The sequence below is a fragment of the Vanessa tameamea genome, chromosome 8 (assembly GCF_037043105.1).
Source record: "Vanessa tameamea isolate UH-Manoa-2023 chromosome 8, ilVanTame1 primary haplotype, whole genome shotgun sequence".
Lineage (NCBI taxonomy): Eukaryota > Metazoa > Arthropoda > Insecta > Lepidoptera > Nymphalidae > Vanessa > Vanessa tameamea.
The window spans coordinates 537,532-556,222 of NC_087316.1; the positions used below are offsets into that span (position 1 = coordinate 537,532).

General features: G+C 32.4%; 1 protein-coding gene across 1 annotated transcript in view; it reads right to left on the reverse strand.

Moving 5' to 3' along the window:
• Positions 1-18,691, reverse strand: part of LOC113396288 (ankyrin repeat domain-containing protein 29) — a 30,024-nt gene that overhangs the window by 2,673 nt on the left and 8,660 nt on the right. The window contains exons 2-3 of the mRNA XM_026634173.2: positions 3,810-3,920; positions 883-981 (exon numbers count right to left, since the gene is read on the reverse strand). Coding sequence (XP_026489958.1) covers positions 883-981; positions 3,810-3,920 — 210 coding nt within the window. The remainder of the gene's footprint in view (positions 1-882; positions 982-3,809; positions 3,921-18,691) is intronic.

Here is an 18,691-nt window from a genome sequence, read left to right on the forward strand (position 1 = left end):
TATGGCCAGTTCTAATTAAATTTTTGTTTAGAAAGTTTTAAGTTTAAAATTATTTTCCTTACTACTTACTACATGTTTGAAAACATTCATAAACAAATCCCATTTTTTTATCAACTGTACGTATAAACGTATTCGTGATAAATTGTGAAATTGAAACCTGACCTAATTTTGAAATTTAAGCGCAGTTACAAAGAAAGGCCAAAATGGCTCGAATATATATTTTTTTTCAAAGAAAACTTAAGCCACATTTTGTCTTGAACGGCGTATGAAAGAAGCTCATTCATATCAAACAGCGCTGCTCTGATGAAAAGACCTCTTACAAACGAGCGCTCTCGAGCTGAAAAGTTTCCAGAAGGTCGCTACATGATTAAAGACTCATAAACCAACATCCGAGAATGAGCTCTTAATATTTCATGCCTAATCTTTTCCCGTCTAGGACTAAGAAAACGGAGGAATAGAGTGCATCTGTGTTGCGCATACATCTACACTATAAAATATCCTGCGCAGTTCTTGAAATAGCTAAGTGGGCGAAATTCGATCATAATGACATTTGTTTTAAACATGTCTTGATTTATTTTAACTGCAAGTTGTCAAATCATATGAAGCATAAAGTGTAGGTATACTGAATTATATAGAAACGCATACACGTAAAGAGCAGCAGCGGGTTGCGGATGTCGCTATATTAAAAAAGTCCGTGTAAAGGAACACCAGCCACAACACGTAAACACACAACTGGTTTCGAAGTTTATTTCAAGATTAAAATGATATCAAGTGCATAATATTAATATAATTATATTGTGATTGACGTATTCGACTTACTGAACTTATACTGACTCTTACAAAAATTTGTACCTAAAACAATAATTAAGTCTATAAACTTACCGTTCTACTGCACGCGGGATCGGCGCCCTGAGCCAACAGTTCCCTCACGCACTCCGTGTGCCCCATCGCTGCTGACAGAATCAGCGGTGTGGTGCCATCCTGTAACATATTGTAGGTACACATTGCTTTAAAACATATATATTTTTGGTTTTAAAGGGAAGCAACCGACTGTAGATGTTCCCTCGAGGGAAATTTTGGATTTCATTCCACTCATGCTCTGTTTTGTCGAAGTTTTACTTCACATGAAACGTCAGTCAATCATGGTAAAGATTCCCGTGTTCTAACCGGCACTGGCAATCGTATCTTTTTTGGATAACGTGAAACTATTTAATGATACCACGAGGGACAGCGCTTAATAATGTTTCACCAACGTATTCCACGTAATTAAATAATTATGTTTTCAGTCATGAGCTGTGTCTATTAATACTGAGCTATGGTTTTGTCAATAAGCGTTGATGGCAAAATATTTAGGTACTGAATTAGTGGTCAACAATGTAAATATGTCATTTGTTGTGGTTGACTTTCCGAAAAAGCAATCAAAGTATTTGATAGAATTTGAAAATAAAATGAAACCATTCTAAAGTACATATATTCATTACGTCAATACAATTTATATGATGAACTAAACTTACCTTGAAATCAAGGCAAGGCATATTGCCACAGGTACATCGCATTAGTAATTTAAATTAGAAAAGAAATGTTGTTCAAACGTAAATATCTAATTAATATAAAATTGCATTATGTGTCGCTCCAGCGACCGCGAAGGTTGATGTTTTAAAGTAACTGCATTCGCATGTAAATTATGTTAGTTCCCATCTTGCCTTATTAGAATTCTCAACGCAATAGCTTTGACCGTCCGAGCATGATGGTTAAAAAGTTAATGGAAATATTGTACCGAAGGAACAAACAGATAATGAAAAAGTATACCCTTAAATTATAGCTACTTAAGGCTGTAATAATCCTAGACTAAGAAATCGCTACAAACCTAATATATTTAAAACTGTCTTTTATTTCGTCACGCAAATGTTTTAAGCTAAAGAAAAAATATCCTCAAGTGAATAAAACCTTTAGTTATGTAAACGATTACGTAGCGGGGAACGGTACGAGATCGATAAATCATAGCCGGTAATAATGATTACGACCTCGGGAGGTTGGTGTGTGGAGTAAACTGGAGCAAGATTAAAGAAAGGGTACCAATTGTAAGATGAATTTAAAAAAATAATATAAATAGTTAGTGGAAGTTTATCGATCACAATAATAAATTATATGACGCTTGATTGTAAAATTCCTAAATGAAAATAATGAATCAGAGTCAATCCAAATATAATGCAATGATAAACGCTGTCGCCAATCACTTGTAACTTTCGGAAGAGCTCCAGGAGTGAGCGCAAAAAGAATAGGAATTAACTGAATGTGGGCCAGTCTTATTTTAGTACAAAGTTGCTGAACGGCAGTTATAGCTTTAAAGAATTCAAGAAACAGAAAATTCACTGAGAGACAGAAAAAATAAATCGTGAACATTCAAATTTGATTCTTAATACTGTTTCTGTTCATGAGATATGCTATCATTTCTTTTTATGTTTATCACGTGTTTATGGATTCTTCACATGTATCTATGTTTTAAGAAATTTCAAGGAAGTGCATTCCGTTATAAATCATCGTCCATCATATCCTGCTACAAACACCTCATTAACCTAAAAACTGGAAAGCTCTTCAGCGTTTATGGCGCATGTTGAAATACTATAGTAATGCTATAATTAGATGAGAACTTTAAGTTATGACTAGATTTATTAAGTTACGGTTTCGTAACGTTGGTCAATATTCTATGAATAAATAAAATTTTATCACGACTTTGGTACATGGAATGAATGATGTAAATTTATACCTACAATTGGAACCGCTGTACCAATAAATTTATGCGTAAACTCATAAGTTTAAGTAAACTTATGGAGATAGATCTGTTCTTGTCTCAGTTGAATACAAAATATTACAATTCCACACACGTTTTACATTTACCGGACCTGACCCACTTGGAGGTAAATTATTGTATTTTAAAATATCACAAGAATAATGTTAGAAACTATTAAAGTTTAACGTAGTTGTGAAAATTATTTACGCTTCCAATAAAAAATCGTTTAAGTTCTATGATTTCTATTGGTAAGTTGTGCTTAAATAAATGTCTAGAAAAACTGTGGGATACGTTCATTTTTTTTTTAGATAGCTTCAATGAGAATTCAACTTGAAATCAATTCTTTGTTATTTCTTTTAGTGGCATAAATATATCGACAATTACTATTTGGATGTATTGATTTGGTTCTGTTGATATGTTTTATTTTTAACTTGATTATAATTTGATTGCTTTCCTAATAGTTCAATTCGTCTTCCAGTTTTACGTGGTATTCGTTTTCGTTTTGAAAATTGACGTTTTTATTTTTATTCCTACGAGTTCTTTTCGGATTTCAATTTTGTTATCTCCTATCTTTGCCCTTCACGCGACCATAAAGAAAAAATGGCGTCCAAAAAGTTTTTTGTCTATTCTTCCTGTCCGACTTATTTTACTGTAAAAGTAGGTCTTTAATCAATTTAACTCGAGAATCTAACTCTATATAGTATTTAATCTGTAAAATGAGTACAAATAGTAATGAGAGGAGAGTAGTAAAGGAGTAATGAGTTTATACTAACATACATAGCACACTTGTTCGTAGTATAAATTAAATCAAAAATAGTATTTAAGATAACGCTTTCCGTTTCTACTGATAATTAATCTTTAACAATGAATATGATCTGTTATACTTCATCCATTTCTTATCAGGTTACTACAACTTGTTATTATTTTCTCTACACACAAGTTATTTATGAATTTTGTCAAAATTTTAAGTATCAAATTAATTCGTCCGTAATATGTCTATGTCATTGCAATTACGTACCCGATCTCTGGAGTCGATGTGCACTTTCCCAGTATCCAACAACTGTTTAAGTCTCTCGCAGTCGCCCCGCAGCGCCGCCAGATGAAATTGTACATCGGTGCGAGACTCTTTCTGTAAATCAAGGAGAAAATGGCTCTTCATTACCTAAACACTATAATAAAACTAGATAAAGGATAAAGGGTCATGTTTGTACATAAAATTACTTAAAAAAAGTATAAAACCGAAGTCATCATAGAAAATAGGTTACTTTATTCAAGGGGTTGTATCAGTTCGAATTAAAGAATCAATTGAGAAAAATGCACTTAAAATGACTTTATGAACGTTTTATAATAACGCTATAAATTATGATTATTGTTATAATTAAATCGTTACAGTGTGGGATGATCTGAATATTTCACATCGCACGTTCATTACTGATTTCATTGTCAAGTTCAATAAAGTTAACGAGATCAAGCAATCGGCTTTCATGTCGGTTGTGATTTAACAAAAAACGTTTCATTGTGTCATTGACAATCACGCGTATCGCATCCACTGATTCGCGTGTTATCAGACACAGCCGCGAACTATTAATATAACTGTTTTGCTAGCTGTACATATGTGTACCGTTCACGCGAAACAACGATTCATTTTAAATGCCAAAACTGACGTGAATACTCGTGTGGGCGAACTGGTGCGGCAAAATCTTTGCTCTAATGAATATTGTATTAGTACCGGCCGTTATGGACAACGAAAAACAAAAAAAAATGCATTATGAATCGCACATATAAAGTAAATCGGTTTGATCAAGTCATTCTGCATTGAAAAAACACGTGACTCATTAGTATAAATTTAATATCAGAATATATAATTGACAGAAATACATAAATTTCTGGATCGTGTTGATACATAAGTAACCCACTTTGGACAGATGCCACATGGCTGCATTTTATCGTGTCATGCACATTTTAGGAGTTTTTCCTTCACTTCTGAATTCAAGACGAATTATAAACACAAATGAAGCACACGAACATCCGAACTGCTCGGCCGGGTTTAAGCACAAAATCTATGTAAGATTATCGTGTAACGTTGTAGCCCATAGATTTTTTGAATGTGAAATATTAGTTGGTAATATAAAAAAAAAACTAAGTTTTAAAGAGTAAGTGGATAATATTAAGTTTCTTATCTTTTCTTTTTAGTAGGATAATGAGCATTCCGAACCGGTACTGGTAGTAACGCTCGAAGAATCAAAAGAACTTGTTAAAGTATCATTAAATTGAAACATACTTGATTGGTATTATAGACGAATACAAATACAAATGTATTATATGTGTATGTTTCATGTAGTCTCAGTTTCCCCTACTCAGGCGGGGTCAAATTAATCAGAACGCTTTATAAACCAGCTCAAATAGACACCAGTTAATTACGAAGTATATAGAGACTATTACATAACAAATTTCACTAAAACTTCAAACGTTGATTTAAGTGAACATAAAATTTTCAGGTAATACAGGTCTATAATTTTTATAAAACGATTTTCGAACATTACAATTTAAAATGATATTACAATACGGTTACCAGCATTATGCGACCTGAAACGTCCATTTGACGTTGTTAAATTACTTCTCGCATATACCATGATAAACTATCATTACTTTAAAATCACAGCGTACTCAGAAAATTCCAACATCGCGTGTTCGAGCTCAAGTAAAGATGTAATAATGGCGAAATACCTCCGAGGAAATGATCTAAGAACATCCATTTGTCATTTTTTCACGTCTTCGTTCCGAGTCTGATGTGACATTAAAGATATGATTTGCTAAATTGGTTAAAGGTCGGTGTCCTTTTGATAACTAGACCTCAATTAATCAATAAAAGCAACGGCTATTGTTATAAAAATTGTGATAAAACTTCATACTCATTATAACGTGGAGGCGGTGAAGCGAGTCACGGCAGGAAAGGCAATCCGTTCATTCCGCACACCAAACCGTGCGACTCCGTGATACGTATTGGATTTCTTACAGCGCTCTCTGAACCATATATGTAGTTATGATAAACAATATTTGCTTCGTTGTGGTTATATGCTTTAAATAGATTCAATGTTTATACAACGAATTTAAGTTTATTCAAAGTCAATACTATTAGCGTCATTATCCTCATCCGCAATTAGAGTCTACCCACTGTTGATCATCAGCCTCCTCTTGTCTGCGATAATCTCCACAGTCCTGGGCTAAGATAACCAAGTTCAGCCAACAGCTTTTGTAATGTTATTTACCTTGCTCGACAATCGACGTTTATGCAGTGTTTCTTAGGGATTTTTTTGATAAATAAATGGCATACAAAAATTGTTAGCGTTAACATAGCGATTTCGATTAAGATTCAAAATAATATAAAATAAACAAGCGGTCCTTTATGTAACTAAAACTACGATTACGGAAAACTTTTGCTTAACGAATAAAAATAAGTTTAAATATTTTTTTGCAAAAATGTTAAATAAGTTACTCGATCACTCTTTAATGGATCAAATAAAATGAAATCGAGGATTCTGTGGTTGTGATCATGTTTGCTCGTAGACAAGACGTGACCATTGATCTACTTGCTTGTAACAACTAGAATACCTAGATTTCTCCTCTTATTAAGGCTGTTGTCATTTTATAATTGGCTTCAAATCTATTTACGATGAAACATTTTAAAATATTTAAATAAGGTACAATGATGTTTATTAAATTCACTTTACCGAAGCTAATTATAAAGAATTTAGTTTAATAGGTAAAACGAATCCCATCAAAAACATAAATGTAAAAATGAGAGCCAAGTCCAATATTATGATATATAACTTGGTTTTTGACTTCAACGACAAAAGAAGTGAGATCTAAATGGGAGCCAAATTGAATGGTCCTTTCTGAAATTTATTTATAACTACATAAAATATAATTTCTTCTTATAACTTAGGATAATATATTGTAGCATAAGGTCTGTCTATTTTTGATCTATAGGTCAGTCAGTGATAAAAATGACGATTTTTAGACGTTAATATCTAAATAACCGTTTCAGATACGTTTATGAAATTTGGAACACATATGTATCTCGCGAATTTGACACGTTTATGTCAAATCGTTTTTGAGTTATGAGGAGGTCAAAAGTGGCTCCAAATGGTTCGTGTAATATTACACACGGTGCTGCTCGCCAGTTCTGTTACTTGAACTTGGCTGACACGCTACCGCGTGTCTAGATTACAATCTGGAACTAAATCAGATATTTAACATATTGAACAATTATTCAATTTATAATTGAAGAGACTTCAACCGTTTAAATGTATCTATTGTACTGTAAACAAGAAGGTAAAAGGCCTACTTTTTAATCAAACTTCTTTGTAATACTTTCTTTCTTACGTAAATAGAAGATTAAAAAGCAACCAATTGATATCAAAGAGAATTTTAATCTCGTTTAAAGTAGACTTGTGCTGTATGTGCCAAAGGCAAGTAAAGTTTGTTTATTTGATCTAAAGTATTTTTAACGGAAGTTGTAGTAGGTAAATCTGTCTGAAGAAAGCTCATGCAAACTATGTCTATTTATAAATGATTTACAAAATGTTGATAGGACTTAATTCTGTAGGCGATTCTGTATTGGGTTTATTTATTGTTGAAAACCAGGTGAGCTCAAATACACTCAAATACGCTCAAAGACAAATACACTCGCATCGGTATTTGTTTTTTTCTTTCAAGAAAGTCTCAGTAATAGCCCGGGTTTTGGAAGTTTGCAGTGTTCATAGTCCCGAATCTCGGAGAGCACGTTAAGCTTTATGTATATATTGTCGTCTCTTTACTCTTAGGATTATGAGAGGAGGCAAATGGAGAGTGCGTGTTTAGTGCGTACTTATACACTATAGTATATCCTGCACAGTTGGCTACTGCCACTTGAGAATTGCCGCCACGGTCAAAATCGGTCTGGCATCGTCATAATAAACAACGCCAAACTGCCTAAAACTATACTACTCGATACACCGCATCTTTAACACCATCCGGAAAACAGACTGATCACAATATTCAAATTCAAAGTTTTTCTGATAACGATTTGCTAATAAGACATGCAACACTAATATCGCAACTTAGCGATTACAGCTGGCCGATTCCATTCCATTGTTTCGCCGAGTTATTTGCATAACCTAAACAAAATATGTCCTCATTACTATCAAAACCAAATACCCATTGCTAGACAATAAAGTTATTTAATCAATTGTTTTTTCTGTGTAACTGGGACATGGTAGACTTTGAAAGACCGCAATATTTCATAACAAAGGAGTACTAAAATTATGTAATAGAAGATTATTTTTAAGATTTCTTTCTAGCGATTAATTTAACTGATACTATCACTAATCGTAGCTGGTTTGATAAAAAATACAAAAGCGATTTATTCAAGAAAACTTTTGCTGCTGTAACATAAAATACCGCATAGAGGTATTTTATGTTTACGTCTAACATCAGTTTTCTAAATATCTTAAGTTATATATTGACGGTAAAACGGTTATTCCTTTATTGTTAGTCTCGTGTTTCACTGAATTATTAAAAACAATAATATTTGCGTCACTATTTGTGTGCTTAACGCTATATTTATTTTGATTGGTTGTTAAAATTTAATTGCAATACTTGTTTTTCCTTTTTCGAATATTCTTGATCTAGATCTTATATGTCTTAATTGGTATATTCGCTGTTTTCGTATCTCAATCTGTCAATTATATCTGTTTTACATCCATTTATTCAAGTGCAAGAATCGGTAAACTTTTAGTTAGCGGTTACGTGTCTGTAACATTAACAAAATGATGACGACGAACAGCAGTCGGTATTCGGTGCGCATGCTTTAGAAATAGAGAGTTGTTTACATCCGGATTTCAGTGTCAGTTTTTGTGGTCTACAAAAAAACTGACGGACGGTCATCGACGCCTGCCTCCGTACTGACGTCGGTATTGTTCGAATTGCGTAACCGGTTCCTCAAAGGTTGTTACAACTATAAATCATGTTACGTATTAGTCATAAGAAGCGGTCCTGCAAAATAAGGTAGACAATATGGATAATGTGTACACATTATTCATTGTTTTATAAATATTCAAAAAAAATCTTTATTAATTAAAATTTAAGTAGGTAATGATATTACAACGATGTTGGATACGACGATTCTGAGCTATATTAATGAGGAAAGAAACGGAAAATCTTTCTTCTTATTCCTGGGTATGATTGAGCGTCAAAGCATGCGACCGAGACTATCACGATCATACAATTAAATGCAAAATGTATGTGATGAATTGTTTACTTCGTTGAATTCAATTAACGTGAGCAGAGAAATAATATCAATGTATAGTTATATTTCTATATTAAACAAATAACATCAGAGCTGCCTTAGATAAGACAAGCAATAAAATCGCGAATAGTTTTGCGAAGTAATCTGCTGTTAAATTGGTACGACGAAAATTAATTCAGAAAGCAATTAATAATTGGAAGTTTCGACTTGATAAGTTTTTAATTAAAAGTACAATGACGTTATATAATTATATTATTATTTAAAGCGGATGAATTAGTTTGTCTCAACGCTCCTATTTAGGATCGATCACTACGATTTGCTTATTAATTGAGGAGTGTTATATAACATATAACATCGTCATACGACCCAAAAGGGCGGGTAAATAACGTTAAGAGTAAATGAATCCTCGTGGAGCAGCTAATTTACATAATAAAACTCAACTCTTTATCTTATATTTATTATAAAATAAACTATTTAATGTTTCAAATTTTATAAAAAACATAATTATGTTAAATACAGCGAAACTGTACTGGTAATTATAATTATGTAAAGGGCTACTGTTAAAATAGAAATGACGACCTTATCCTCACAAGAATATTATTATTAATATAAATAAGTTGCTACAAAATATGAATGCACTCGATGCGTTAATGGTGTAGGAGTTTTACCTCGCGCGTAAATTGTCCATGTAATTCATAACCGACAATTTTCTTTGAATCGCTTTATCAAATTAAGTAAAGTAACAACAGCGCATGACAAAATATTTGTCGAATATTATATTAAGAATGTTCTCAAGAATATTTTAGAAAAATAAAGATCCTTAGTATATATTAATATATTCAAAGTCACAATGTTTCTTAAATGTTTACGATGTTTATTGACTGTCAAATAACTCAGATCTATAAAGAAATGCCAAAAGATGACTTAAATATTATACTAAAAAGTACACTGTCGCGACATTACAATATATTTGCATCTAGAACTCACGCTCATGATCCTATTAAGCAGTGATAGCTGATGACCATGACCACAACTTATACAGCATAAAGATTAAAATTGTCAAAACAGTTGACAATTATTTGTGATTAATTATATTTACGACTGCTGTTTCCCAAACATATTTTAGTAATTCATATGACATTTGTATGTCGACCGACAGTCACGACTTATGCTTAACGAAACTAATTACCTACTCGATAAATTGTCAGTTATTGAAGGAATAGACTGGCTTTGACGAATGGCTATGAATAGTCTTCAAAACCTGATACCACTTGTGATATTGACAACCATGTCCTGTAATGATATGTATACAGTTTTGTATTATACATAAATAAATAAATATTAAAGTTGTCAGTGTAGTAACATTCAAAGTCTCCCTTTACATTTAGAAAACTAAAAATGATGCAAACAGAACATACCTCTATCTTGATCAACCTAAATATCTTGAAAGCAAAAGCGAGATGAACAAGCGAGATGTGTGCGTTACTGATATGCTTTATAATAATAGCGTTGAACAATGTGACCCAGAAGGAGCGTTATCGGTGTCAAAAGTAAACTTTCTCTGAGACATCGCGTGCAAATATGTTTATAATATCGTTCATCTACCGTGGAAATACACAGGCCGATTAGCTAGAAAGTCATAGATGAAGCGGATTCGAAGCCGAAAACAATAACATGAATCTAGAAAAAGGATATTCAGAACTCCAGCTAACTTATTGTATCATTGGTATGTGAGTCTGAAAACAAAAGAGTATTTATGTTTTCTCTAATGTCCATCGAAATAAAATGAGCAATTACAAGCAACGTATGTAAACTAAATCTTGATAAGCAAATTAAAATGTTAAATAATTCAACAGCAAGAGCACAAAATAACCTTCTCCTTCAATAATAATCCAACGAAAGCTAACAATTTTCAATATAATCCATTACAATCATTTGCCATTAAGGTTGCACAACAGCACAGCTTGACCTTTCCTGACGTATAATTAACTAAGCCAAGCACAACGTTATGTATTACTTCAGGAACTTAGCTATTGTTCTTGCGAGATCTCTTTAGAGATATTTTATAAAAAATGTATCGAGATGGATTCATACATACATAAAATATAAATGAAATCCGGGCAAATGATTTAAATCCTACATACGTATTTACAATTCATCATGCTCTCGGCAGTTAAGAATAAAATCTACATGACTCGTCAGATAATCTGACGCATGTAAATGTTAGACAACAGATACTGTTTGGAAATCAAATAACGTGTAATTACGAAGAAAGTTAAATATATATAAAAAAACTTGGCATTCATTTTACGATGTTTCTGTTTCTGCAATAACAAAACCTCGAAGACAATTTGAAGTCATTTTTGCGAGAAATAACGTAATTTAACTTGACATCCTAAGACGACTCTGTATTCTAAAGTGGTAAATCAATTAACAAACATTATACGTCTCTAAGGTCCTATTTACGAAGAGTCACATGTCCCATTTGTATTCAGTACGTCAATGAATCAAAATGTGACACGAGTCAGTTAAATAAATCATTAGAAAGTTGCCTTTAGAATTGACAAACTCCAAATGGTTCGCTATTTAATCTCAAAAACTGTTTGATGGTGCAATGAGAACAAAGCCTACGTCTCGGGTTCAATGCCCCCCGGGCGGGCCCTTACTTTTTGTTCGATGCACCAAGCATTGTTGCATAATGTTCCATTAGATTTGTGAACGGTAATTATTCACTAATGCTGTCATTATATACTGCAGATTGAATTTGCGCAATACATCGACTGACTGTGATTGGGCTGATTGCATCGATTGCTGAAGTGCAGTCGGATTGTAGTTTTTATTTCAATGGGAACTGTTATCAACGTTTAATGGTCTTCTAACTAGAATCGTTTTCATTCCGATGCTATTTAAGTTGTTAACATTTAAGTGGTGTCATTAACGGTTTTAATATCAGACAATCTTGTCTGTTGAAAATTAAATTAAGCTCCGATTTTCTCTTTATGGTTTTAACAACATAAAATACTTCTTGCAATGAGATTCGAACTTCTTACGAAACTAAATAAAGGGTTTTTTGGGTTTTGTTGATTTTTAAATATAATTGTAATTCTAAATAAATAATTATTTTATACTTAATTTTTACTTTTGTTAGATTTTATAATCTAAGAAAAAAACAATCTGTTGTTAAAAAAACGATTTACGAATCAATGCTAAAGTTGCGAAGAGAAACATATCAAATATTGGAATTTCATTTAACCATTTTCATCAAACAAAATCACTTCAGTTCGGTATGTTGCAACTTTCTTTGACATAAAATTGCCGATATTCCAATTTCAATATCAAAATCGTTTATTTCCTCTCCTACAGTCGCCGAATTGTTACTAACGATCATTATTAAAGACATTTGTTTTGAAATACACAATATAAAAGCTAAAGATATTGTATCTATATTTTAATAATTAAATATTCGAAACAGTGGATTAGTGGAGAATCTCTAATAAGGTGACCTTGCAACAATGTTTAATTCTCAGTTAAAACTTCGCTACTCATTAAGTATATACATAAAAATTGCAAATTAGTTTTCAAAATGACGCTCATAATATATATTTGAAGCCGGAGTCGTAGGATGCTTTAGGGATACTCTGTTTGTTTGCAGCTTTAGTTGTTTTGATTTATGTAAGGCTTTTGAATGCGTGAAATATTAAACTCTGATTAGGAAGTTAAGTCACATTAGCGAAACAGCGCTCAATTCTCCGATTTCTTAAATGAGCAAGAAGTAAGAAGAGCAAGTTCATAGAATAATATGAATATATGAAAATGGGTCGTTCACAGGAATCTTAACAGAAATTTGAAGCAACAAGAATATGCTTGTATTGTTTGCTGAAAATAATTCCATAATTGACGACGAGAACTACATTATAAAACCTCCAGACCGTTCCAATAAAAAAAAAACATATACAATCCCGCTGAGTTTACATCGCCAGTTCTTCTCTTTCCAAACCATTTTTAAATTAACAAACAATAAATATAACGCTTCATTGAATAAAGACATTGACATTGATTTTCCTCTAAAATATAATATCGTGCTTATTATATAGAAAGTGCTTGTAAGAAACTGAATGTATGTAGATATATAAGGATTATTATTCACAGCGCGTTCAAGATACATGTAAATATAATTTGAAAGGTCTCTGTAAAAACAAGACGGAAACATCCGACCTTGACTTGAATACAATTATTTTAAAATGCAAGACATTCATGATAAGATTATTTATTTGTTTAGGAAGTTGTTTGCATCAAATTCAACCTTGGCATGTTCACTTTTACCGTCGCCATTTAGTTCTGCAGTTTAATTATTTGATTAAATTGAATTGGATTCGTTTCATATCTACAGCTAATGTACAAGCGGATAATTTGGAGCACCTAGGACATTTTTCTGTTGATCTGAACTAGTTGTTCTGTAAAAGGAGTTTGAAATTATAAGCATAGATATAATTATTCTTATTTCGTCATGTTTATATTACTTTAGTGTGTTACAATTTGATTGTTAAATATTGAGGTACTACTGATATTATTTGAAAAACTCGCAGCCATGTTAAATTCAAAAACCTGTTAGTACATACGAACGAAATACATAAAAACATAGAAACCTTGACTTCTGTACTTGTCGTTATAAATAAGTTAGTTGTTGGCAAGGAACTCCGTCTCGTAGTTGTTAATATTCCTCGAACAGCTCTCAAGGCCGCTAAGACAATTAGGCTCAGTTTGTTTGTATTGTTTCAACTTGTAGAAAAATTCTACGACCGATATTTTATGTGTTTTATCATCCACACATAAATTTATAACAGACATACACACTACCTAACTAGACACTAGCCTTTGTAATTACACTGGCTCACACTGATCATAGGATCTCAGGATCTCGGAATTCCTTTCAGCTGTCACTAGAGGAAATTTTAAACATCCAAATTTTTAGGTCTTGCGGCTATTTAACTAAAAGTTTATAGAAATAAATATCTGTCTGTCTTTAACTTTACTGTCTTTGGATATGTTATTAATTGTACGACGGTCAGATGGGCCACCTGATGTTAGATCACCGCCGCCTACAGACATTGGCCCTGTAACAAATATTAATCATTGTTTGTATCGCCAATGCACACAAACCTTGGTAGCTAGGATGTTATGACCCTTGTGCCTGTAATTACACTGACTCACTCAACTTTTAAACCGGAACACACAATATATTACTGTTTGGCGGTAAAATAGCTGAGGACTGAGCGGTACCTACTCAGACGGGCTTGAGAATGCAAAGCCCTACAATCAAATAATATAAATCTCCACGATCAAAGATTACAAAAATACTTGTATAGGGAACAAATAGTGAACAACAGAATCTTCATTCGGATAAAAATCGAATCGGAGTCGGATAAAAATACGAAAAACATTACTGATGAAATGGTTTACAATTGGAATTGGTCATCAACGTCGCCTTGTCTGCTACGTCTACAGATTATAATTTGATTTTACATGAATATCTTTTATTCGTCAGACAGGAATGTTTTGATGGCAAGGAACACGTGGGCGGTATGTTGGATATAATGATAGAAGATTCGTACAACGTCCCGCAAATTAAGATTGGCAAATCCGAATAAAAAATAGAACAAACATCTTAAAAATGTTAACTACGAAAACAAATAGTTAAAGACACAAGTAAGAATGACCTGCGGTTTAAATTTGCACTATAGAATATAGCTGACAGTTACATTTAGTTTCTTAGACAGTTTGACGTATAATTAAAAAATATATATATTCATAATTATCACATTTAATCTAACTTTTGATTAAATTGATTTGGTCTTTCCTTTTATTTCTTGTCTATAGAGTTCTTTCCACCAAGGTTCTGTTAATAAAATAATTAAAAAAAACTCCACCATCGACGTTCCTGCTCTCACTGAGCATTCTTGATTTAGTCATGATCAAAGGGAATGGGTCTCGAGTGTGGAACGCTACAAGTCTCCCGTAATTATTCGTCACTAATTTAAATAGTTATAATAGTCTTATATAGTTCCGTTCGCAGTTGAAACACTTCGATTTGGTATAATAGAAGAAATACATTTCTAAAATATTTACAACCCGTGTTCTTCTATTGCCTTCCACTTGGTGTCAGGAGCGCTGATTCATTATTCACCCAAAGAATCGGAATAGCGATTTGTGAACGGAAAAAGCTGCCAACATTAATCCTCACCGACATAATTTGTACCCTGGCTATTCTAAGTTTTCATTTAATAATTGCTATGTAATTAAATGTTCCCAATTGATTAAGAAACAAGCGTTTACTCTTATGTCTGAATATTAGGCAACAGCTTTTTTTATGTATATTACAATAAATGCTGAGTACATTCCTAAATGTATATTAGACAATTATTATGTGATCGTGACTGTAAATACATTGGGTCTATTAAATCACATAAAATAACATGTATCTATAAATAATGCAAAGTGTACACACGAGTAGGTGCTAGGTTGTATCGTTTAACGGGAAAGTCCCTCAATCGATAGTGTAAACGACTATTTATACGGGACACGTTGACTAAGTTATTAAGTATACTGAGAATAAAATGTTAATGCCTACATTAACTATTAACTCGATCCATTACAATTTTGATGTACAAACATTTATTTACAAATTTGAGATAATATATGATATAGATATTTGTTAAATAATTAAAAAGGTGGCTAAGGCTAAGGCTAATGGCGTAGGAATGAAGGATAGACATGTGATAGACTTTATATAGTATTGTCCAATAATTCCTTACTATTCTATGAAAACTTCGATAATTTTACATGGAGGGACGCGCCTTCGTGATAGATGATAGAATTCACGTCGCATTATATTTGAGGAAAAGTATATGTTTGCGACCTTGTAGATTTTGTACTATTAACAGAAAGGTCAAGTTAATAGTTCGTCAGCTGTTTAACATAATACCGAGTCACGGTTATTTACGAGTTGCGCAAACATTATAGATCGTAGGACAAATCGCAAGTGTCTCTGAAATTAGTTCTTGTGTGTAATACATTAGTTTAAACAGCCCCGCATCTAGTGAATAATAAACGCTGTCCACAGAGAAAAAAATTAAATGAAGCTGAATGTGTAATGTATGTGTTTACAATTATCTCAAAAGCGTTTTCTCAAAATTCACTGGAAATACTTTATGAAATATTATAATATTGATACTGAGGTCATGGTTATATCCTGCATACATTTAGCACTTTTTTATTTAATAAGTAGTGTGTACTGTGTACGTCACGTAACTTACAAACAATGTTTACCTATTCATGCACATGTTAAATATTTCTAAGTAAACTGTTAAGATAACTTAAAAGCTAACAAACTTTACACAAACAGCTTTAAGTGTCTATGTATCTATACGATATATTTGTGAGATTCTATTACTTATTTTACGATATTTTTAGTGCTGTTCTAAACTCTTAGTTAAAGCCTTAATGAGAGAAACTATGTTCCTCTTTATTTTATATTATCATTAAAATATTAGATCGTTAAACAGATTAATTAAATACAATTATTTTGCGTAATGATAGCGTTTCTATCGGCAAGTCTTTGGTATAAACTTTTTTTTTTTTTGTTACCAACGTATAATCTTTCTATTTATGACAATTATAACCATATAGAGAGTCAGTTAAACTAAAGTCGTTTTTTTGTGCTTTTCCGGTGTTAAGGATGAATGAGAGGGGTTAATTAAAAACACAAGGGCCATAACATCTTAAATCGCATTTTTGGCAGCGACAATTAAAGAGTTGGTTTTTGTCTTTTTATTTAGTTGGTTTTTGTCTTATTGTTTAGTCAACAATATTTTGAGACACTGTATGAAAAAAAAGGGCTGGGCGTGGGTGTATTTCTTCCTACATTTATAAAAGTGAGGACTAACCATCATTCCATGCATATGCGTGTCTGCCCTATATACTATTAATACTATAAAAGCAACAAATAAGTGTGACACTGGATTTTTAAAAAAATCCAAACAATAAGTTCTCTTATTTTTAATATTTCTTGAGTCAGCGCTCTTAAGGTTTCTGCCAGACTTACGTGTTATAAACTGCAGACATAAGCAGATTAAACAAATAATAAATATCGTCGTATGGACAGTACGCGTCTGTCTTTCAGACGGATCTTACTACATATGTATATAATACTATGATTACAACTAGTATATAGCCTATTCCAATCTAGGACGGACGGATATAATATATTTATTTATAATACAACACCAATACACTTATCTATATGTACTTTCATTTTAGTTTTTTTCCGAAAACAACTTCGTCGACCATTAAAACCTCATTTTGGTGCGAATCCATAATGAATATCATAGATAGGTCGAGATCTCGACCTTTTAACTAATTAATTTTCCAACAATGTTGTTAACTTGTCTTTACGTCTCTTGTCGTTGGAATAGGTTATACTTTAATAGTTCTATCGCAGTAAGTATACATGATTAAGATGACAGAAAGATCAGGCGCAGGGTGAACCTGTGAACTGCCAGTAATAATTTATCAACAGAAACTCCCATATATCTTTTACCATACCGGATAGAAGGTCGGGATCAGCTATCTTATAAGTTATAGTTATAAACCATCAGACTAAGGACTCAAATATTCGTGTAAATTCTACTAACATTCTATGTTTACTACTCTATTCCATTATAGTAGTAGTAGTTTTCATTCGATTACGACATAGTAACAATTTTTTACTAGAAAGTGATTAGTTTATCGGGAGAAAATTTTACAACATTCTCTACCAACATTTATATTTTGTAACTTTATTGCGAAACAATATCGGGAAGTCGTTGACCCATTTGGCTCGATGTGCTTAACAAAATGTCAAGAGATAGGTCACATGAAAGGTGCTAGTCGGTCTAATAAAATCTTATTTTTAAGGACACACAAGGTAATCAAGTGAGCAAAGTGTTACCTTGAAATATTAGGGCATTTAAGATCACCATAAAAGATTTCAAATGAAAGATCACTTAAAGTATGGGTTACAATTTGGTTAAGAAAAGGCCATATTGGTCCAGTTAAAAATAAAGATTACGCAATCATCAATAAGGTTCTTGTTGTAATTATATTTATATTTATTAAAATATAACATACTTGCTATAGTATAATCAAAACTTCAACTTCATCCAACAATATAATAAATATATTAGCACTTTACAAATATTAACCGCCCGAAAAAAATATTTGCATATATTTCAAGAAAATTGAAAAAAAAGCAATTAGCAAGACATACTAAGTGCGGACATCTCAGCTTGTCAAACAGTAAAGCGACCGGTTTGAGCTGAGCTTGCGCAACCGTGCCGCGTTTAACTAGTTTATTATCGCGAATTAGGCACACATGAGTAATTATCTCACCAACTACGCACTATTACATGACGGAGCACAATTAACCGGCAGAGAACAAGTTAACTGTGCGTTTTAACTGGAATCGATAATGTGTATCTATGAGTTGTTAATATTGTTATTTTGTTAATATTTGTTATTTGGCGTACTCGTGCGCGATTTTCGAGTATGTTAAATTGCAATCTTGGGCTTGGATG